Consider the following 19129-nt stretch of genomic DNA (forward strand, 5'->3'; position numbering starts at 1 on the left):
TCAGTGGCACATTGGGCCTCAGCTCCGGGGACTGTCCTGGGGCGACGGCAAAGACACCTGTGTATCCCCTGTGCCTAGCGTTGGGCCTGGCCTGTGGTAGTGATTCTAGGGGTCAGGAAGGAAGGAGGGCTGAAGCTGGGCACATGCAAACTCAGCCAGTGCCCCCTTGCCTGAGTCCCAGACTCCCCACCAACCTCGGCTGACCATCTCTCTCTCTCTCTGTGTCTCCAGCTCAGTGCTCTGAGTTACATCTCTGAAAGGCTGGCTCTTGCCACTCATTGTACCCTACGTCCTGGTTGGGTAGATTGCAGATTGCTGGTTTCCTAACCTTTTTTCTCACTTAGGGCCTTTGTATGTGCTGAGCCCCCCTGCCTGGAATACCCTTCTTTGTGCCTCGGCAGAGGCAGACGGTGCCCCACTGACCTCGTGCAGTTCATGCATGTGTTTTATGGGGGCTCCACGGGGCTTTCAGGGAAGTTTGGACGATATGCCAACATGGAGCAATTAGGAGATTCCCCAGGAAGTGCTGAATTTCCAGCTTCTCTTGGAAAGTAGGATGCTTTAGTCTTCCCAGCTGTATGGTGGGGTGGCTGGCATCTTCAGGAGTGCCCCTGGCTAGTGCCACCGAGCCTCAACCTGGCCCCGCCTCCTCCCTTTTTTTTTTTTTTTTTGGAAAGAAAGAGAGTGAGAGGGGGAAGGGAGGGGTGAAGGGAGAGGGAGAATCTCCAGCAGGTCCATGCCCCGCGCAGATCCCGTCACGGGGCTCAATCTCACAGCCCTGTGATCATGACCGGAGGCGAAATCAAGAGTTGGACGCTTCACCAACTGAGCCACTCTGGTGCCTCCAGCCTGACCCTTCTGTTCCTTTACAAGAGCTCGAGGGCCCTGCGTTACAGACGAGTTTTATCTGGTTTTGCACACTGGATCCCTCCTTGAGATTTCATATGATGTGAAGGTTCACCTGCGGAATCCAGAAGGCCCCTGAGTGAACCACTTGTCAGAACGGCTATACTGAGACCCAGAGAGGAACAGGGTGTTGCCCAAATTTGCCCAGCAAGCTGCGAACCTTCCTTGTTGCTCTAAAAGGGGTTAAGACTCAGCTTAGGGCCAAAACTTGGGGTCACAGTTGCTCTTCTCTGGGGCTGCCTTCCTCCGCCCCTAGCAGAAGACACTGGGACACTGCCGGCCCCCCATCTGGCCACAGGGCTGCCGGTTGGTGCCAGAGGCGGCCCCCGATGGGACAGCTGGTGGGCAGCCAGAGGCCCAGTGTCCAGCTTCCGAGAGTGGGCGCTCAACATCTGTTTGCCTCCCTCCGCGGCTGGCAGCTTTCCCCTGTCTCTGAATCTGGGGACTTTGAGAATGAAATTGGGGGGGGAGTGGAGGACCTAGAACAATCTCTTCCCCACCTGGGGCTCCCTTGCCCCTCTTTCCCTCCTCCTGCTTGGGCTGCACCCGGGGCTCTCTGAATGCCTCAGCTCACCCACTACCTCCACACGGCAGGCTTTGCTCTGCCAAACACCGGGAAGCTAAAAATAGTCTTGCCCCCTCTGGCCATGTAATTGGAGGCGGGACAGCTGGTTTCGATAAGCAGGAGAGCTCTGTGCTCTGGCCAGCTGCCACCTGCTTTCATTGAACACAGATTGCCTCCGTGGAAACAGCCCGGTTGCCGGCTCTCCCTTTTCCTGCTGACTTTGAGTGGGCTGAGCTCTGCACTGAGCCCGAGTGCGCCTCCAGGAGCAGGGCGGTGGGGTCTGGCTGAGCCTCTACCCCACTGGGTAGTCACGTTGGATCTGCCTGATTTCATCGGGCTCGTGAGCCTTTCTTTCTCCCAGAGACCTTCCTGCCAACCCAGAACATTCCTTCTTGTTTGATGGTTTATTCTTTCATGTGTTCAAGAAGTAATTATTGAGGTCTACTGTGCTTTCGGCCCTCCTCTAGGTCTGGGGATAGGGCTGTGAATCAGACCAACAGAAGTCCGTGTCAGCGTGGAGGTTACTTTCTGGTGGGGCAGACGGCTGAAAAACACATACAGAAATCTGTAACAGTACAATTTCAGACAAGGATAAGTGCTCAAAAGAAAGCAAAACTAAGAGATGTAAGGATTGTGTGGAGTGCTTGGTGAGAAGGAAGAACTTAACATGAAGGGCTGGGGGAGAGGGTTTCCAGGCAGAGGGAACAGCAAGTGCCAAGGCCCCGAGGTAGGTAGGAGTCTGATCTTTTTGAAGAAGCAGAAGATGGTGGGTATGGCTAAAACATAAGTGAAAGGTAGAGGAGATGCGATTGGTAAGGATGGCGGCTCACGTGGGGCATTGCCATTGTGAAAGCAGAGTTTGGGTCTTTTTCTGAGAGTAAGGGGAAAGCCCCACTGGAGAGTGTGACGAGGAGAATGACATGATCTGATCACCATGAGCTCTCTTGACTCTCCACAGTCGTCTTTTTTGGCTCTTATTTCTTCCTGCCTGTCTATTTCTTCTTTCCTTCTGCTCATCCGTTCATGTTGCCATCCATCATCTGTCCCCCAACCCATCTGCCCGGGTCTCTCTCCATTTAGTGTCTTCCCATCCCCCCTATTCTCCCCTCCACCCACCTGCCCACTGGTCTTTCCAACTACCTACCCATTTGTCTATCAGGTCATCCATTCATCTACCTTCCTGTTCACTTACCTCCCCACCCAGGTGTGCATCCGCCCATCCTCCCTAACTTGCTCCCCCCACCCCCATCCACCCATCGACCCTTCTTCCTTCCCTCTTATCCATCCGTCCATCCATGCACCCATCCAGAGCGCCTGAGTCAGGGCTGGGGGTCTGGTCACACCCACCCCTCTGCCACTGGTCCTAGGGAAAAGCACAGTGTCTCAGCACAACCCCCAGGGCTGTGGGCTCCCAAGCCTTGCTTTCCTGTGGGACGTTCTAGCGCTCCCTCGCAGGAGTGGGTAGGGCCAAGCTGGTCCCATGCTGGTCTCTGTGTTCCCAAACCTGGCGAGTTTCTCTCAACTGTGTCTCGTGTTCCTGGCAGTGAGTTTGTTACCTGGCTCCTGGAAATTGGTGAAATCAGCAAGACGGAAGAAGGCGTGAACTTGGGCCAGGCCTTGTTGGAGAATGGTATAATCCACCATGGTGAGTGGGGGCTGGGCCTGGGTGGGCCGGGGAAGGGTGTACGGTTAGGGGGTTGGAGGGAGGCACAGGTCAGACCCCAGCAGTGCTGCGCTACCCCTAACGCAGGGGCTGTTGCTACCCGTCTCTGTAGCTGCCCCATTGTCCCGGGCACAGCATAGTCTTGGGCCGCAGATGCCCTTCTACATCTGTTCACGGGGCTGGAGAGCCCTATACTCACCTGGGACACCAGCAAAGCAGGGACACCACAAGAAGTTCCTTCAAAAAAGAGCAAGAGCCATTTATGTTTTTGTCATTCAGTCAGTATTGACTGAGTGCATCCTACAAGCCAGGCACTGTGCACACAGCAGAGAACAGGCCAGAAGAAAATGTCTTTGTGGGGCCGATGTTCTAGTCAGAGGGGGTAGGTGGTAAAGAAAAGAAGTAAAACCTGTGTATGCAGATGGCGCTCAGTGCTGTACAAGGGGGCGTGGGGAGAGAAAGCAAGGGGGTGGTTGGACGGCCTCTCTGAGAAGGTGCCCGAGAGGTCGAGGAGCCGAGAGCACTGGGGCTCTAGGCCGAGGGTCCAGCAGGTGCAGAGCACCCTCCGCCCCAGGAGCGGAAGCCATGTGTCCTGGGACCTGCCAGGTGGCCGGTGCTGCCATGGGAGGCGGCGTGGGTGCTGCTAGGAGATGTGGGTGGGTACGGGGCTGAGCATTGTGTGGAAGGGGTGAGGTTCAGGACTGCCCGAGGGACCGTGGGGTCTTCGGCTTTTGCTCGGAGCGCAGTCGGAAGCTGCTGCCAAGTGCCGAGGTGAGGGGAGCCATGCTGAGGCTCAGACCTGTGCGGGGTCCCTCTGGCCGCCATGTCCGCAGTGGCCTCTTGTGCCAGGGACAGCAGTGGGGGGCCTAGCAGGGGGCTGTGATGTTCCAGATGGGAGATGACCCGATGGCTTGGAGCAGGGTGGGACGCAGAGTCAGACTGTTACTGTTCTGAAGACAGAGCCTCCAGGATCTGCTAATGGATCCACAGTGGGGAGGGCTGGAAAGAAGCACCAAGGGCGCCCAAGGCCATCGTATAGAGAGGGTACCATAAATCCCCACTGTGTGGTCTCACACCCCAGCACCCACGGTCCCAACACATGCTTTGGCGACCAGGTACCAAGGAGGTGCTGGGCCAGGTGGGTCCCAACGCAGGCTGGGTCAGGGCATTTCTGGGCCTCTCGGGAGACCTGGTTTCCGCAGAGGAGTGAAGGTGGAGGGGTTCAGCGAAATCGCGTGTGGCACAGAGCCTGGCCGAGTGCAGGGCGATGAAGGGTGGGCGCGGGCGGTGGGCCCGTCCTCACTGGACCCCTGGGTCTCTCCAGTGTCTGACAAGCACCAGTTTAAGAATGAGCAGGTGATGTACCGCTTCCGTTATGACGATGGCACCTACAAGGCCCGGAGTGAGCTGGAGGACATCATGTCCAAGGTAGGGACGCCGCCCGACCCCACAGCCCTGACCCCACGATCACTGCAGAGCAGGCCTGCACCCCAGTGGCCTGTGCTCTTCCTCCTCCCCCACCCGCCTGCTCTGTGCGGGGAGCCACGTCTCCCAGCAGCCCAGACTTGGAGGCTCCTGAAGGATGTGGCCTGATCCCAGACCCTGCCTTTTTCTCTTTCAGGGCGTGAGGCTTTACTGCCGCCTTCACAGCCTCTACACCCCTGTAATCAAGTAAGTTACTCTCCCGGCTCTAGTTTCACCTCTGCTTCTTCTCAGCTGTGTGGCCTTGGGCTAGTCACTGAACCTCTCTGAGCCTGTCTCCTTCTCCATCAAATGGGCTAATCGTCCCATCTACCCTTCATGTTTGTCCTTAGGGCTGAGTGAGTCACTCTGTGGGAGACACTGCAGTGTGGTGGTGAAGGGTGTCCGTTCTGAGGCCAGTTTGGGTCTCAGCTGCTGGTGACCAGCTGTGTGACTTTGGGCAGAGTTACTAAGCCTCCTGGTGCCTCAACATTTTGCTCTGTGGAATGGGGATGATAACAAGATCCACTTCAGGGCCTTTGCACTTGCTGTTCCCTCTGCCTAGAATGCTTTTCCATTATCAATCAGCATATTTACAACCTCACTTCCTTCAAATGTCTCCAAATCTAAGGGGCCTCCCCTTCTCACTTCTCAAAGGCTCCGTGTCTGGTGTGCACTGTTCTCCTTACTTCACTCTGGCCTTTCTTCTTGAAACTTGAGAGTGGTTGACGTGTTATGTATTTATTCCTTATTGATTTGCTGACTTTCTTCCCCACTGGACTGTACACTCACCAAGGGCAGGGAGTCTGCTCACTGCTGTGTCCCCAGACCCTTGGCCAGCCCCCAGAGCGCTGCTGTCCTAGAGCCCTTTCCATACTGGTAGCCAGGCCCCGTGTCTGTGGGGTCCAGTACAGTAGCTGTGAGTCATGTGTGGCTTTCAAACCCTTGAGATGGAGGAATGTGATTTTAGGTCTGCTTTAGTATTCACGGATGGATAAATGGGTACGTATTGGAGAGTGCAGAGTAGCCCCCCGTGCATGTTTGTTGCGTGAATGTTGGAAGGTAATTAACCTCTTTGGCCTCTGATTCTACCTCTGTGAAATGGGCGTAAGAATAGCTCACGCCTGGGTACCTGGGGGGCTCAGTCAGTTGAGCATCTGCCTTCAGCTCAGGTCGTGATCCCGGGGTCTTGGGATGGAGCCCCACGTTGGGCTCCCTGCTCAGCGGGGAGCTGGCTTCTCCTTTTCCCTCTGCCTGGGTCTTTATGTACTTGGGCTCTCTTTCTCTGTCAAATAAATAAATAAAATCTTTAAAAAAAAAAAAAGAAAAAAAAAGAATAGCTCACACCTCTTGGGTTGCTATGAGGATTAAATTTGAGCGATGTCTGGCACATTGTGCAGGCTGTAAAAATGCCAGCCATTGGTTCTTTTCTTTATTATGAAGCTTATGGTTGTGGATGAAGGGATGGAGAGTGTGACCTCATTCTTTTTTTTTTTTTTTAAGATTTTATTTATTTATTTGACAGAGATCACAAGTAGGCAGAGAGGCAGGCAGAGAGAGAAGGGGAAGCAGGCTCCCCGCTGAGCAGAGAGCCCCATGCAGGGCTCAATCCCAGGACTCTGAGACCATGACCTGAGCTGAAGGCAGAGGCTTAACCCACTGAGCCGCCCAGGCGCCCTACAACCTCATTTTTACCAGCTGCAGTTTACTCCCCCTGAGTCTTGACGGCTCTTGTCCACTCTTAGAGGAACGGAGGGGATTCCAGCATTTGCTAGCCTTGTCAGGGGTCAGGCCCTGGGAGCCCCTCACATCTAGAGACCAGCCCTTGCCTTCTCTGTGCCCTTGCGAGAAGGGCCTCCTGATCAGCCCCTAGAGAAGGAAGTGGCAGGGCCAGCACTTACTGGCACTCAGCCTGCCCAGCTCCCCAGTTCCTAAAGTCTAGAGAAACTCCCCAGCCAGACTTGGTCGTCGGCCTGTGTGTGACTGGCCACATAGACTCCTGTTTGCCAGCCTCGAGCCCCAGAAATGGTCGACTCACTATAAGGTTAGTACGACCCTTCATTCCAGGACTGGGGGGGAATTTTTTTGTTGTTGTTTAATATTTTATTTATTCATTTGACAGAGATCACAAGTAGGCAGAGAGGCAGGCAGAGAGAGAAAGGAGGAAGCAGGCTCCCTACTAAGCAGAGAGCCTGACGCAGGGCTCAATCCCAGGACCCTGGGACCATGACCTGAGCTGAAGGCAGAGGCTTTAACCCACTGAGCCACCCAGGCACCCCGGGGGGAAATTTAGATGCCACACATCAGAGCATGTGCCTGGGGAGAGCCCCAGGGATCCGTGCTCCCCGACGTGCTCACATGTGCTCCCTCCTCCCGCAGAGACCGTGATTACCACCTGAAGACATACAAGTCCGTGCTGCCTGGGAGCAAGCTCGTGGACTGGCTGCTGGCTCAGGTGAGCTGTCCCCCAGCCCATGGGAGCTGTACCCCAACCTGTGGGATCTGTCCCCCCTGGACCCGCGGGAGCAGCCTCCTCACTCTGCCCAGCACCAAGGAGCTGACTGGGCTGCTGGCCTTGAAGTTGCTTTAAATAGTTTTTTCTCTAGTTTTCACTCATGTAAAATACACATCACACTTAACTGTCATAACCGTGGTTCAGTGTGCTGTTTGTGACATGACGTCCGACGTCCCCTCACGTCGCTGGGAGCCGTTGCCACCCTCCCTCTCTAGAGCTCTTTCATCTTGCAGAACTAAAACCCTGTCCCCGGTCAACACCAGCTCCCCTCTTGCCCCTCCCCGCGGCCCCTGGCAACCTCGCTTCTGCTTTCTGTCTCCAGGTGCTTGGCCACACTGTACCCCCATGAGCAGGGTCATGCAGCCTTTGTCCTTATGGTCACGGTACCCCCGTGAGCAGGGTCACGCAGCCTTTGTCCTTCTGTGGCTGGCAGACGGCACTCAGTGTCATGATCTCAGGGCCATCCACATGGTGGCCTGGGTCAGAATTACCTTCCTTTGCGAGGCTGAATAATATTCCATTGCACAGATCGCCCACAGTTGATTTATCTGTCATTTATTATTATCTGTCTATTAGTGTCTGCTTAATGGACGTCTGGTTGCTGCCACTGGAGGCTTCCAGTTAAAACTGGGACAGTCCCGGCTGAGCCGGGACAAGTCGGTCTCCTGCTGAGGCACCAGACCGGAGCCTCCATGGGGAGCTTGCCAAGTTACTCCTTTTGCGGAAGTTGCCCAGGGGGCAAGGGCTGGGCAGCAGCTTGGTTTTGCTGCAACTTCCTGAAGGCTTTTGCTCCCCTGAGATGCTGCAGACACTTCTGTCTGCCGGCCCATGGCTCCTGCTCCCGGGGCGCTTCCTCTGGCTGGGTTTTGTGCATTACCTCGTGGAGTCCTCCAGCCCGTTTATAGACAGGGGCACTGGGGCCCAGAGAGGCTGAGCACTTGGTTCAAGGGTACACAGCCCCGTACTGGCAGAGCTGGGATTGGGAGGGCCTGCCTCACTCTGCTTGTACCTCGGTTCTTCGAACTTTTCAGGGAGCTTGCGAGAGTGTTCATTTGTAAATCTGTAAAGAGAGCGTATTGGCTCCGAAGACGAGGAGACAACTGTGAAATCAAAACGGATAAGTGTTTAAACGTTTACAGAATGCAGCTTTATGTCAGCCTCCTTAATTGTTAAATTTAGCATTCATAAAAACCTCATTCCATTTGAAAACAATTTGCTGGTGGGATTTTCTCATGTCACACAATTCCTGATGATTGCCTAGAAATCGTAGCCAATCTGTAAAGTAAATGTTTCTTGGTGCCAAATGACTTCAAAAGCAGGTTTAGAAAAATCCTTGAAAAATTATTTTCAGGCCCAAACAGCATATTTAATGTAGGATGTGGGTGTATTTTAATATGTTTGCTGTGGTGTGGGATGCTAGGACCCGGGAGGTCTTAAATAGCCCTGGAATTGGAATTCAGTTTTGCACATCTGGCAGGCGCAGAGCACTAACCACTGTACGGTACTGCCCTCCCCTTCCGGCTCCCGAAACCAGCTCCCAGCATGTGCCTGATTTCTAGTAGCCAGGCGGGCCTGGGTCAGATGCCAGCTCTGCGTCTTCCTAGCGGAGTGCTCTTGGACAAGCCTCTTAGCCTCTCTGTGCCTCACTTTCCACACCTGCAAAATAAAGCTAAAAACAATACCTTCCCTGTAAGATTATTTTGAAGATTCAATGAGTTAATCACATAAAGTGCTTAGACTGGCACCTGGCACAGAGGAATTGCTCAGTAAAGGCGACGTTGTTGTAATTCCTTATCTCCCGCACGAGGGATTCAAGGCGGCTCCAGATTACACGCGGTACAGAAGGCTGGAGAATATGGAAGGCTGGAGAACCTGCAGGGGCTTTGGGGGTGCAGGAACACTGAGATCAGGAAACAACCAGCAGGGGGTGGGGTGTAGGGTAGGGGGCAGGGTGGGGGGGCTGCAAATCCATGGAGTCCCGCCTCCGGAGTGTTCTGCCCCAGGTGAGGGTGACACAGGGTGATTTCCTTTGTGGTTTGGGTTCTTTGCTTGGAGCCTAGACCTGTCTGGGTCCGGGCTCTCAGAAACGGCTGCTTCTCCCCAGCTCAGCCTTTTCTGTGGCCTCATGTTTCCCAAGCTCCACTGGTGCTCACGGCTGTGTGTGGGTTCTGAAGCGTGATGTGGGCTCTGCCCTAAGTGGTGAGTCCCTGGCCTGAGTTGGGAGTGAGATGGGTCCCCGAGATGCTGAGATGTCAGTGGGTCTGAGAAATGCCTGGAGATGGGGTGCACAGGGTGCTCTGCTATGGGACAGGATAGGAGGCAAGGATGCGTCCTGGGGCTTTGGTGCACTGGGAGGCGGGAGGTACCCTTTACGGGGATGGGGAGACTGGGGGAGGAGTCCCCAGTTGCCTGGGAAGATAGAGAGCTCTCCTCTGATGCGGGAAGGCACTGTCTTTGGGGTGCCCACTGGACTCCCCCATGGGGGGGTGGAGGGCGGGGCACGATTGGCATTCCAGACCTCCGTTCCTGGTCAGCTTTGGCAGTATTTAAAATGAACAGTTGGGGGAGGGTGTGGAGCAAGTCAACAAGAGGGCTAATTAGCTTCTCCCTTTCTTTGAGCACCTACTGTGTACTGGGCACCGACCGGTTCAGGTTCTGGGGACCCAGCGGGCTGGTGGCTTGAGGCACTGGCAGAGGAAAGAAAGCATCCATGGGCACTTGTCAGGAGCCCTGGCCCCAGCGATGGGCGACTAACTTGTCCTCTTGGAGCCTCCATTTCCATAACATGGTGGTGGGGGGAAGGGTCTGGCCCCCAGGTGAGTGTAACCTCACGGTGTAACCTAAGGCAATTGCAAGCCCGTCTGTCCCCCAGGTTCTTCATCTGTTAAATGGGATAAGGGGAGCGACCGCCTCTGGGTTGACCCTTGAGGGTCAACCTCAATAATAAGAGGCATCTGTGGACATTGTCCTGGTGTTTCCCGTTTCCCGAGTCATGGGCGGGGAGCCTCCTGCAGCCCTGGATCCATTACCACCCCCCCCCCCCCGCCAGTGTTCTGTCACCCGGCCCAGCTCTGCCTTTGCCTCTGGCATCCCAGGTGGTTCTGGGTAGAGATGTTTTGTGGCTCCCTGAGTGCTGGGTGCCACTGGGGCGGTGGGTCACCTTGACGGGCATCGCTGCCGCCCACTGATGTTCTAGTGAAGGACAGACCTTAAACCACACCCACTTATCAGGAGGGACCCCAAGGACCAGGAATCCTTGGTGCTGATTCTCCTGAGAGCGGTGGCGGGAAGGGAGGAGTTTGTTTCAGACTGTGGCAAGTGCAGCACCGGTATCCCGCAAGGTCGTGGGAGTGTAAATGGATGAACATTGGTGGAGAGGATGCATGGGGGTGGGGAGTGGGGGCTGGGGGGGCTACTTTAGGTTGTCCTCTGAGGAGCTGACTCGGCACTGAGACTTAAAAAAGCCAGGACAGGGCCTTCCAGGGGGAGGAAGGAGTAAGTGCAAAGGCCCTGAGGCGAGGGCACGTAGTTTGTGAAAGGACTAGCAAGGAGGCCAGCGGGGCTGGAGCACCAGCACGGGGGCTAGTGGGTGGGTGGAGGAGGTGAGGGGAGCGTGGCGGTGCAGCGGGACAGGGCTGTGTGTGTCTGTGCCTTCCTCCGGGAGGGGAGAAAATGGTGATTTGAGGTTTTCCCACAACTTGGTGGGATGTGGGGTAGGGGACTTACTTTTCAGGTGTCCAGGGTCAGCGTATTCCATGGTTAACTTGAGAATCCTCTTCTTGTTCTAACTTTAGGAGCCTCCCTGTGGGTCCTCCCTGTGGGAAGGGGGACAGGGATGGGCTGGCAGCCCAGACTGTGAGTGCTTCAGAAAGCCAGGTGGGCTCCAGACGCCTGCCGGGGGCCTCCCACGCTGCGGAGCGGGCGCCTGCTCGCCACCTGGGCCCCGGCTGTGCCTCCCCTGCTGGCCCCGTGCAGCTGGGGGCGGCCGCTCCGGATGCCGCCTCTCGCATGGACGGCCGCCTACTCTGGCTGGGCTCTGTGCACACAGCCTTCCGGCTGCTGGCCTGGGGTCCCACGGGAGAGATTTTTCTTCCTCGAGTCGGCCAAGGCGTGACATCCGGAGGCCAGTGGCTCCCTCAGGCCCCATGCTCTGAGTCCTGCAGCTCCTGGCATTTGTTTCTCCTTTAGCTGGGCACGTCTCTCCCTGGCCCCTCGGTGGCTGGCAGAGTAGGTGGGGGACAGTCGAGGCGACGGCCTCTCGAAACCCCTTCTCGCATCGGGAGTCCGTTGCATGAGCGGTTGTCGGGCCCCGCGGCCATCTGAATGTAGTTGAAGCTCACTGACTGTGGCCATAAGCTCCTACATGATGTGGCCCCGCTGACAGAAACTTTATTGAATCGCCAGATATTTATTGAGCACCTCCTGTATGCCAGGCCTGAGTTCTAAGCCATTGGGGTTCCGCAGGGAACACAGCAGATCAAACACCTGTCCTAATGGAGCGCACTCACCCCCTCCTGGGTAGCGAGGCTGCCTTTTGTGACGCAGGCTTTGTCCCACCCCTGGGCCTTTGTCCATGCTGTTTTCTCTGTCTGCGACCCAGCTGTTCGCCCATCCCCCGCATCCCCAACCACACAACTCACATGGTTTCCCTGATGAACTGAGATTGTGGGGTTTGCCCGGACCAGAAACAGATTCTGGCTAGCTAAAGGAACGGGGGAAGAAAAGAGAAGATGGGAAAGGGTAAGGAGCGCCCACAGAGTTAGGGGAGACCCAGGACCCAGCCTCAGAAAGCACTGGCACCAGGAAGTGCCCAGCATCTTGGGAGCAGGTACCAAGGGCCCCTTCTTTGGGGCACTGTGGGGAGAACCACACCAGTTGTTCCCTGTCCTTGGGTTCCTCCTCCGGTCACATTCCTGGGGCAGATGGCATCACTGTAGCTCTGCACGGACTGTGTGTCCTCAACCCTGGCCTGGTTTGGTGGTGGTGGGGCAGTTGTGTGAGAAAAACTGAGGAGCTCTCCCACCAAGACGACATTCCACGTGGGAGAGTTGGCCCCAAAGACGGGCCCTGTGGGCATGACTATTCATGACTTCAGTTTTGGGTTGGACGTCACTTCCTTGGAAAAGCCCTGAGAGGTGAAGCGGACTTCAGCTGTACTGGTTAGGAGTGTGTTCCTTTGCAACAACAGAAAACCCAACTAAACAGTGGCCTGAGCAGATAATTGTGCCCCATACCAGTCATGCCACATGTCAAGAACCTTCTGTCCTTCACTCTGCTCTCCTCAGCATCGTCTGCCACCTTGGTCACTGGATAGCCCCTTAGACCTACATATATTAGTCACTTCATCATGCGACTTTGTGCCCAGTAGGGGATGTGGTACTGCTTTCCTCTTTTTTCAAGGAAGAAGGTATTTTCCAGAATCCCCTGGTAGCCTTCCCCAGGTATCTCGCTGGCTATAGCTAGGTCAGTTAGGACTTGGACTTCATTGCTAGTATCAAAGATCCTAGCTACAGAGGCTGATATAAATTAGGAGTTGATTTTCCTTTGCTGTGAGAGAAGCCTAGAGGTTGGTGGGCTAGAGCTGCTAGGGCATCCTCAGGAGACCTTTGGGTCTGTCTCTCTTCCTGCTCTGCCATCCTTAGCATGTTTTGGTCCTTGGTATTGTGGTCTAGGATGACTGCAGGAGCTCCAGCCATCACATCTTTGTTCCAAGGAGGAGGAGGAAGGAAAAAGAAGGAGCAGGGACAACAGGTTTTTCCAGAGCTTCCTACCAGTGATTTCTGCTTATATCTCATTGGCCACCTCTCACTGCAAGGGAGCCGGGTTTTGTGAACCCCTAGATGGACATGTTGCTGGCTTCAACAGCGACAGCTTCATTGCTAGCATGGTACTGGTGAAAGGGTTATTCCTAGGCAGCCAACAATATCTGCCACATCAGATCTCCATTTCTCCTTTGTGGTATTTATAGCATGATACACAGTGGCTTTATCTCAGCTACTGTTGATTTTCTTGTGTGGGGTTTATTCCTAATAGTCATAGATGTGTTTGGTCAGTACCGCAGTATGTAAAACAGACACAGATCTTTGCCCCCGTGGAGCCTCCATTCTCGGGGTGATGGTGGGTTTTTCGCAGTCTTGCTCAGCCCCTCCAGTGTCGGTGCGCCTAACACCCACCCCTTCTTGTTCCGTTCCAGGGTGACTGCCAGACGCGGGAGGAGGCGGTGGCGCTTGGCGTGGGCCTGTGTAACAATGGCTTCATGCACCACGGTAATCTGTCTCTTCCCTTCACCCAGCCTCCTGGGGGGTGGGGGGCGGTTTGCCCTGGAACAGAAAAGCTAGTAGGGACCCTGGTCCCTGGGGCATTTCATGAGGTAGAGGAGGGAGCTGAGGCCCAGAGAGAGCAAGTGGTGGGCTGAAGGCTGCTCGGCCTGCCCACGGAGGACCCCAGGCTAGATGCCCGCTCTGTGGGCCTGTAGACCGAGGGGGCTTGGGGTGGCTCAGGAAGCCCACCCCACGCCCCTCCCTCTTCTGCCCTGATGGCGACATCACCTCAGGGTTTCAGTAGGGACCAAGGTGGCTGGTAACGGTTGGCTGGGAAAATGGACTGGCTTTGAGGTCCAATCTGTGGGCTTCCTGGGCCCTTCTCCTGGGTGGGACATGACCTCTGGGTGGGCGGCGAGGTCGGGTCATGCGGGGCTGGTCCACGGGCTTCCACATGGAGGAGAAGAGAGGGGTCTGGGGGGACAGAGCGCAGGCAGGTTGTACGTGAGAGAGGAAGGGAGCCGGGCAGGGACGTTCACACCGCTTCTCCGGGCCTGACCCCTTAGATGGGTCGCTCTCCTTCCCACCAGAGAAGCACGGAAGAGGGCTAGAGAGGTGGGCAGTCCCGAGATGATCCTGAGGTGGGACGGTGGACAGGAGGGAGGAACGGGTTCCAGGGTCACCATTTCAAATTAACATAGAAGTTAACACGCCCGTGTGTCTGGCCTCCTCCTGAGCACTCCCCATGGATTCGTTAGTTCAATCCTGAATTGAGCCTTTGATGTTGGTATTAATATCATCCTTATTTATAATCGAGGAAATGGAAGCCCCGATAGTTAAGATAGCAGCTCAAGGTCACACAGCAAGTAGGAGCTGGGATTTGAACCCAAGCTGGCGGGCTTCACCGGCCGCGCACTCCTGTCACAGAGCTCTGTGACCTTCCCACTTGCTGACCCTGAGGGAGCCCTGAGGCTCCTACCCTTTCAGCAGGGCGGGTCGACTTAACTCCCAGCAACCAGCGTTTCTTCTCCTTCTAGAACACTCCCCAGGGCTTTGGCTCTTGCAGTTTCCTTGGCCTGGGGTGCCCTACCTGCTTCACGCCCCCGACTTACTTGGTGTTTCTGTTTGGTCCGCGCCTCCTGAGGCCTCCCCCAGCACCCGGGCTGCACGGCTCCTCTCCGTCCCCTCTTTGCACTTGGCCCAGATTCAGGCTTCTCCACGGTGCTGTTCTCTCCCTGTCAGAATAATTACGTGCTTCCCTCGTGTTGCCATTCCTGATGCTCGCCTCCAGCCCTTGCCTTCTCAGGGCAGGCACCGTGCTAGGCTCCAGGACAGAGCGGTAAGCAGGGCAGAGCGGAGTCCCGTCCTCGGGAGCTCACAGCCTCATGTGCATGCACGAAGCACTGAAATCAGTCCATGTTCTGGAGCAGTGCAGTGCGTGAGGAGGACTTCGGCTTTCACTCCAGGGCGTTGGGAGTCCCGGTAGGGTTCGGAGCAGAGGAGGGCCATGGAGCATGTCTGCGGGGCTGAGGGTGGAAATTGAGAGGCCAGTGCAGAAGCGACTCTGACCCCAGGGCAGAGTTGCCGTGGCTTGGGCCCTGGTGGTGGCAGCAGAGGGGTGAGATTCTAGAAGGTCTCTTGGTCATTCCTTTTCCCAGCTTCTGCTCCGTGCTCCAGCTCAGAGGTTAGCAAACCCTCCCTGCGAGGGGCCAGATACTAAATATTTCAGGCTTTGTAGGCCATGGGATCTATCACAACTCAACTCTGCCATCACAGCATTGAAGCTGCTACAGGTGGTACTTCAATTAAGTGGGCGTGGCTGTGTGCCAATAAAACTTTATTTAGAAACACAGGCAGTGGGCCATAGTTTTCCACCCCTAGTCTCACTGCTGGGTTTGCTGTCCCTTCAACAGGATGAGAGGTGTGCCAGCATATCCCCTGCCTAGTAGCCGGCAGGCCTTGTTCCAGCCCTGACTCGGCTGACTCCCAGTAAACCTCTGTGTCTCTCTGGGCCTCCGTTTCCTCATCTTGCCACTGGGTCCCCTCCTCCTCTGAGCTCAGCGGGCCCGTGCCTCTGTGGGGTTAGGCATTAGGACGCACTCCCAGCTGCCCGTTTCGCCGGTGAAGATGGGCAGGTCAGGCCCAACCAGAGTCATTCCCGTCCATCAGCTCCTGTCATCAAAGTCCCTCATTCCCAGAAGCCGCTCTTTTCCCCGCGGGGCCCTCTGACAGCTCCATCCTTCCCGCCGATCAGCTGGGCAGAACCTCTCATTTGTGGGTGAAAGTAATTAGGGGTCCACCCCTGCTGCTATTCTGGGAAGGCCGCTGGCTGAGGACATTCTGCGGGTGGGGATGTGGGGGAGGGTGACTCCCAGGCAGTGCCAACACCCTCGGGGCCCCTCAGGGACAGAAACTGCAGGGCGTAGCCCCTGCTCCCCCGTTCCCTGCCACGAACTCAGAAATAAGCTAAAATAGGAAAGGGCCAAATCCCAGGGTTGTGGCTGCTGCAAAATGCAGGTTAGGGGACAGAGCAGAGGGCGGCGGTGGGGCCCGAGTGGGGCCTCCTGCAGCGTCTGACCTGAGCTCCTGGCCCTGAAGTGTCTTTAAGCACATATGGGGAAGCTGAAGCTACTGTCTCATCCCCCATCCCTCTGGAAGTTGGTGCTGTCGGGGTCCTCCCCAGCTGAGCACGTGGAGGCTCAGAGAGGCCCAGAGGATGTGAGATCGGGCAGGGGCTGGCAGGGGTCTGAGCCCGGCCGGTGGCCTTGAGGGAAACCTACGTCAGTGGGTGGTGGGACCTCACCTGGCTGTGGTCCTGGACTTGGGGATTCCAGCTCTTTCCCCAGACATTTCAGCCAAGACGCAACATGGTGCTTCCTCCTCCCACTCTCAGAGTCTGTCCGCCTTGTGTTTATAGTGGATGTGAAGCCAGCCGGCCCCTGGGGCCTGGCTCCCCTGTTCTGGGCAAAAAACAGCAATTTGCGTGTTTGTTTTCTCCAAAGAGGTAGTGGGGGCGATGGGAGGAAGACACAAACAGCTCGAGGTCCTAGGAAGGAAGGAGAGAGAAAGGATCGCCTCCTGCTTTTCATGTGGTCACCAAATCTGTAGACAGCCTCCGTCTTCAGGGATGGTGGGAGCATCCCGAACCTTAGGCAGCTGGTTTTCCTTTCATGACTCCAAACACTGCTTTTCTTCCACCGAGCCTGGATTTCCCCCTTGCCCAATTCTCCCCTGTCCCCGTCCTGCCCGCTCTGTGACCGTGCACAGTTCTTTTAGCTTCTCTGGGCCTTAGTCTCCCTACCTGTAAAAGGGGTACAGCCAGTCCATCCTCGCCTGAGGAGTAACCGAACCTAAGCCTGCATCCCCGCCGTGCCCAGCCCTGAAAGAGACTTAGTTAAATTCTAACCCACAGGGCCCAGACCACATGCTGGTTGTGACAGGTTATTTGCAATCATTTTCCCCGCCTTCTAGAACAGAGATCAGAAAACTTCTGTTTTCTCCTACTGGGGGCCTGTCAAGGCCTAAATAGTAAATATTGTAGGCTTTGTGGGCCATACAGCCTTTCACAATCACCTCTGTCAGTCACTGTGGAATGGAAGCAGCCCCAGACAGTAAGTAAATAAATAGATGTGGTTGTGTTTTAATAAAACTTTATTTATAAAAAGAGGCAGTGGGCGGGCTCTGGGTTATAGGGTGTGACTTTGCTAATCCTTCTTCTGAAATGTCTCATTGTAGTTTCCCTGCTGCCTCTGGCGGATTTGTTGGTATTTGTTTTATGTTTTAGATATTTATTCCTTGTTGGTTTTAGACATTATAGTTTTTTTTTTTTTTTTTTTTGAATCTGCCATTTGCCTATGGTCTTGTTATTGAACTGAAGCCCTTAATTTCATGATCCTGCTTTTTGGGGGCGGGGTTCATGTATGAAATCTTTTTCTGCCCTAGGACAAAGATATTTTGCATTTTTTGGGTGAGCATTAGTTTCCCTGTTCATATTTAGGTCTTTAATCCATCAGGAATTTATTGTGATACATGGTTTGAGGTAGGGATCCAATTTTATTTTTCTCCCCTGAGTGAGTCAGTTTTTCCCGACATGCTCTGCAGTCCTCCCCGTGATCATTGTTATCATAGGCTAAGTTCCCATAAACACACGGTCCTCTTCTGTGATTTCCGTTTTCTTCCCCTGGCTCTTTATCTGTTTCTGCCGTAATTCCACACTGCTTCTGTTCCTGCGGCTTTGTAATATGTGTTTTATAGCAGGTGGGGCAAGTTCAGACTTTTTCAAGAGAAGTCAGAAAGCCAGACATCTGTGCGAAGTATCCTCACCAGTTAGGGTTGGCACATGATTCGCTTTAATAAAACACCATGCTTGCCAAAGCAAACTTGTCTTGGGGTTGGCTCCGGCCTGTGGTTGCCAGTTGGCAAATACTGCTGAGCCTTCCCTTCGAGCCTGACCATGTGCTGTGTGTCTGTGGGTTTGCAGTGCTGGAGAAGAGTGAGTTCAAGGATGAGTCCCAGTACTTCCGCTTCCACGCAGACGAGGAGATGGAGGGAACCAGCAGCAAGAACAAACAGCTTCGCAACGACTTCAAGCTGGTGGAGAACATCCTGGCCAAGCGCCTGCTGGTAGGAGCAGAGGGCAAGGGCTACCTCTGCCTCCCTGGGCCTGGCTGCGGCCCAGGAGCAGGGCGACCTGCCGATTATGGCTAGAGAAGTTGGGCTCAACTTGTAGCACCCGAAGATGGGGCTTCTGCACTTCATGGGCCAAGACTACCTTCTTTCTGGAGAGATCAGGCTTGCTGGCTTCCTTTCTTTTCCTTTCCTTCTTCCCCCATCTGCCCCACCCCCATCCACCCCACGTCCCAGCTTAGCATCGTGCAGAGAGGTTGGCTCATCCCAGATCCTTTGCAAAGCCTTAGGTCTGCCGGCGGTGCCCTGTCCATGTGCAATTGCTGTAAATACCCTTACAGCTGAGGGGAACGTTTACCAGCCCGCCCAGCTATCTGCCCAGTCTAGCCCTCCAAGTCCTGTTTCTCTGTGTTCTGGTGACCAGCAGCTTCTGCCTTCATGCCTGGTCCACAGGAGGTGGCGAAAGGAAGGCTCAGCAGCTTAGATCTCCTGCCACAGCCAGAGTTGGGGCTGATGTCCGACTCATGGGAAGACGGCACCATTAACTTCTCTCATGTGATGCTTACAGGGGTCCCGTAAATATGGGGATTCCCATTTCTCCCACTATAAAGCCCACCCGTGCTCCCTTCACACTTGGGATGAAATCCAGTCTCTCATCATGGTCTATAAGACTGTCCCTATCTCTCCAGCTTCATCTCCTGGGTTCTCCCCTCCTTCACCCGACCCCAGCCACTCTAATCTGTCTTATCCTCGAGTCCTGTGGGCCTGACTCAGGGCCTTTGCACGTGCTGTGCCCTCTGCCCAGAACACTTTTTCCAGTTTCATAAAGTTCTGTTCCTCATTTCATTCAGGTCTCAGCTCAGGTAACTCCTCCTCTGGGACCCCTGCCACACCCGTCTGTCCCATTAAGAGCTTTATTTGAACTCAGACTGTGTACATTGCCTGCATCACGTTCTGTCTTTCCTCGCTCATTTGTCTGTAGTCTGTCTTCCCCACTAGATGGTCGGCCGCAGCAGAGCAGGGACTGTGCGTCTTATCCAGCACTGTTTCCGGTGTTGCATAAAGCACCTGGCTTGTATCACAGGCAGCAGCTCAGCAAAATTTGTTGAACAAATAAATGCATGTCCCTGGTA

At 55.1% G+C, this 19129-nt stretch overlaps 1 protein-coding gene across 3 annotated transcripts in view; it reads left to right on the forward strand.

Annotated features, from left to right (window-relative positions):
- PREX1 (phosphatidylinositol-3,4,5-trisphosphate dependent Rac exchange factor 1) overlaps positions 1 to 19129 on the forward strand; it is a 176521-nt gene that overhangs the window by 121815 nt on the left and 35577 nt on the right. For all 3 annotated transcript variants that reach the window (XM_004746244.3, XM_045082121.1, XM_045082122.1), the window contains 6 exons: positions 3016 to 3116; positions 4459 to 4562; positions 4756 to 4805; positions 6975 to 7050; positions 13304 to 13376; positions 17851 to 17993. In XM_004746244.3, the coding sequence (XP_004746301.1) occupies positions 3016 to 3116; positions 4459 to 4562; positions 4756 to 4805; positions 6975 to 7050; positions 13304 to 13376; positions 17851 to 17993 (547 nt within the window). The remainder of the gene's footprint in view (positions 1 to 3015; positions 3117 to 4458; positions 4563 to 4755; positions 4806 to 6974; positions 7051 to 13303; positions 13377 to 17850; positions 17994 to 19129) is intronic.

The sequence above is a fragment of the Mustela putorius genome, unplaced genomic scaffold (assembly GCF_011764305.1).
Source record: "Mustela putorius furo isolate JIRA1106 unplaced genomic scaffold, ASM1176430v1.1 tig00000592_pilon_pilon_pilon, whole genome shotgun sequence".
Classification (NCBI taxonomy): domain Eukaryota; kingdom Metazoa; phylum Chordata; class Mammalia; order Carnivora; family Mustelidae; genus Mustela; species Mustela putorius.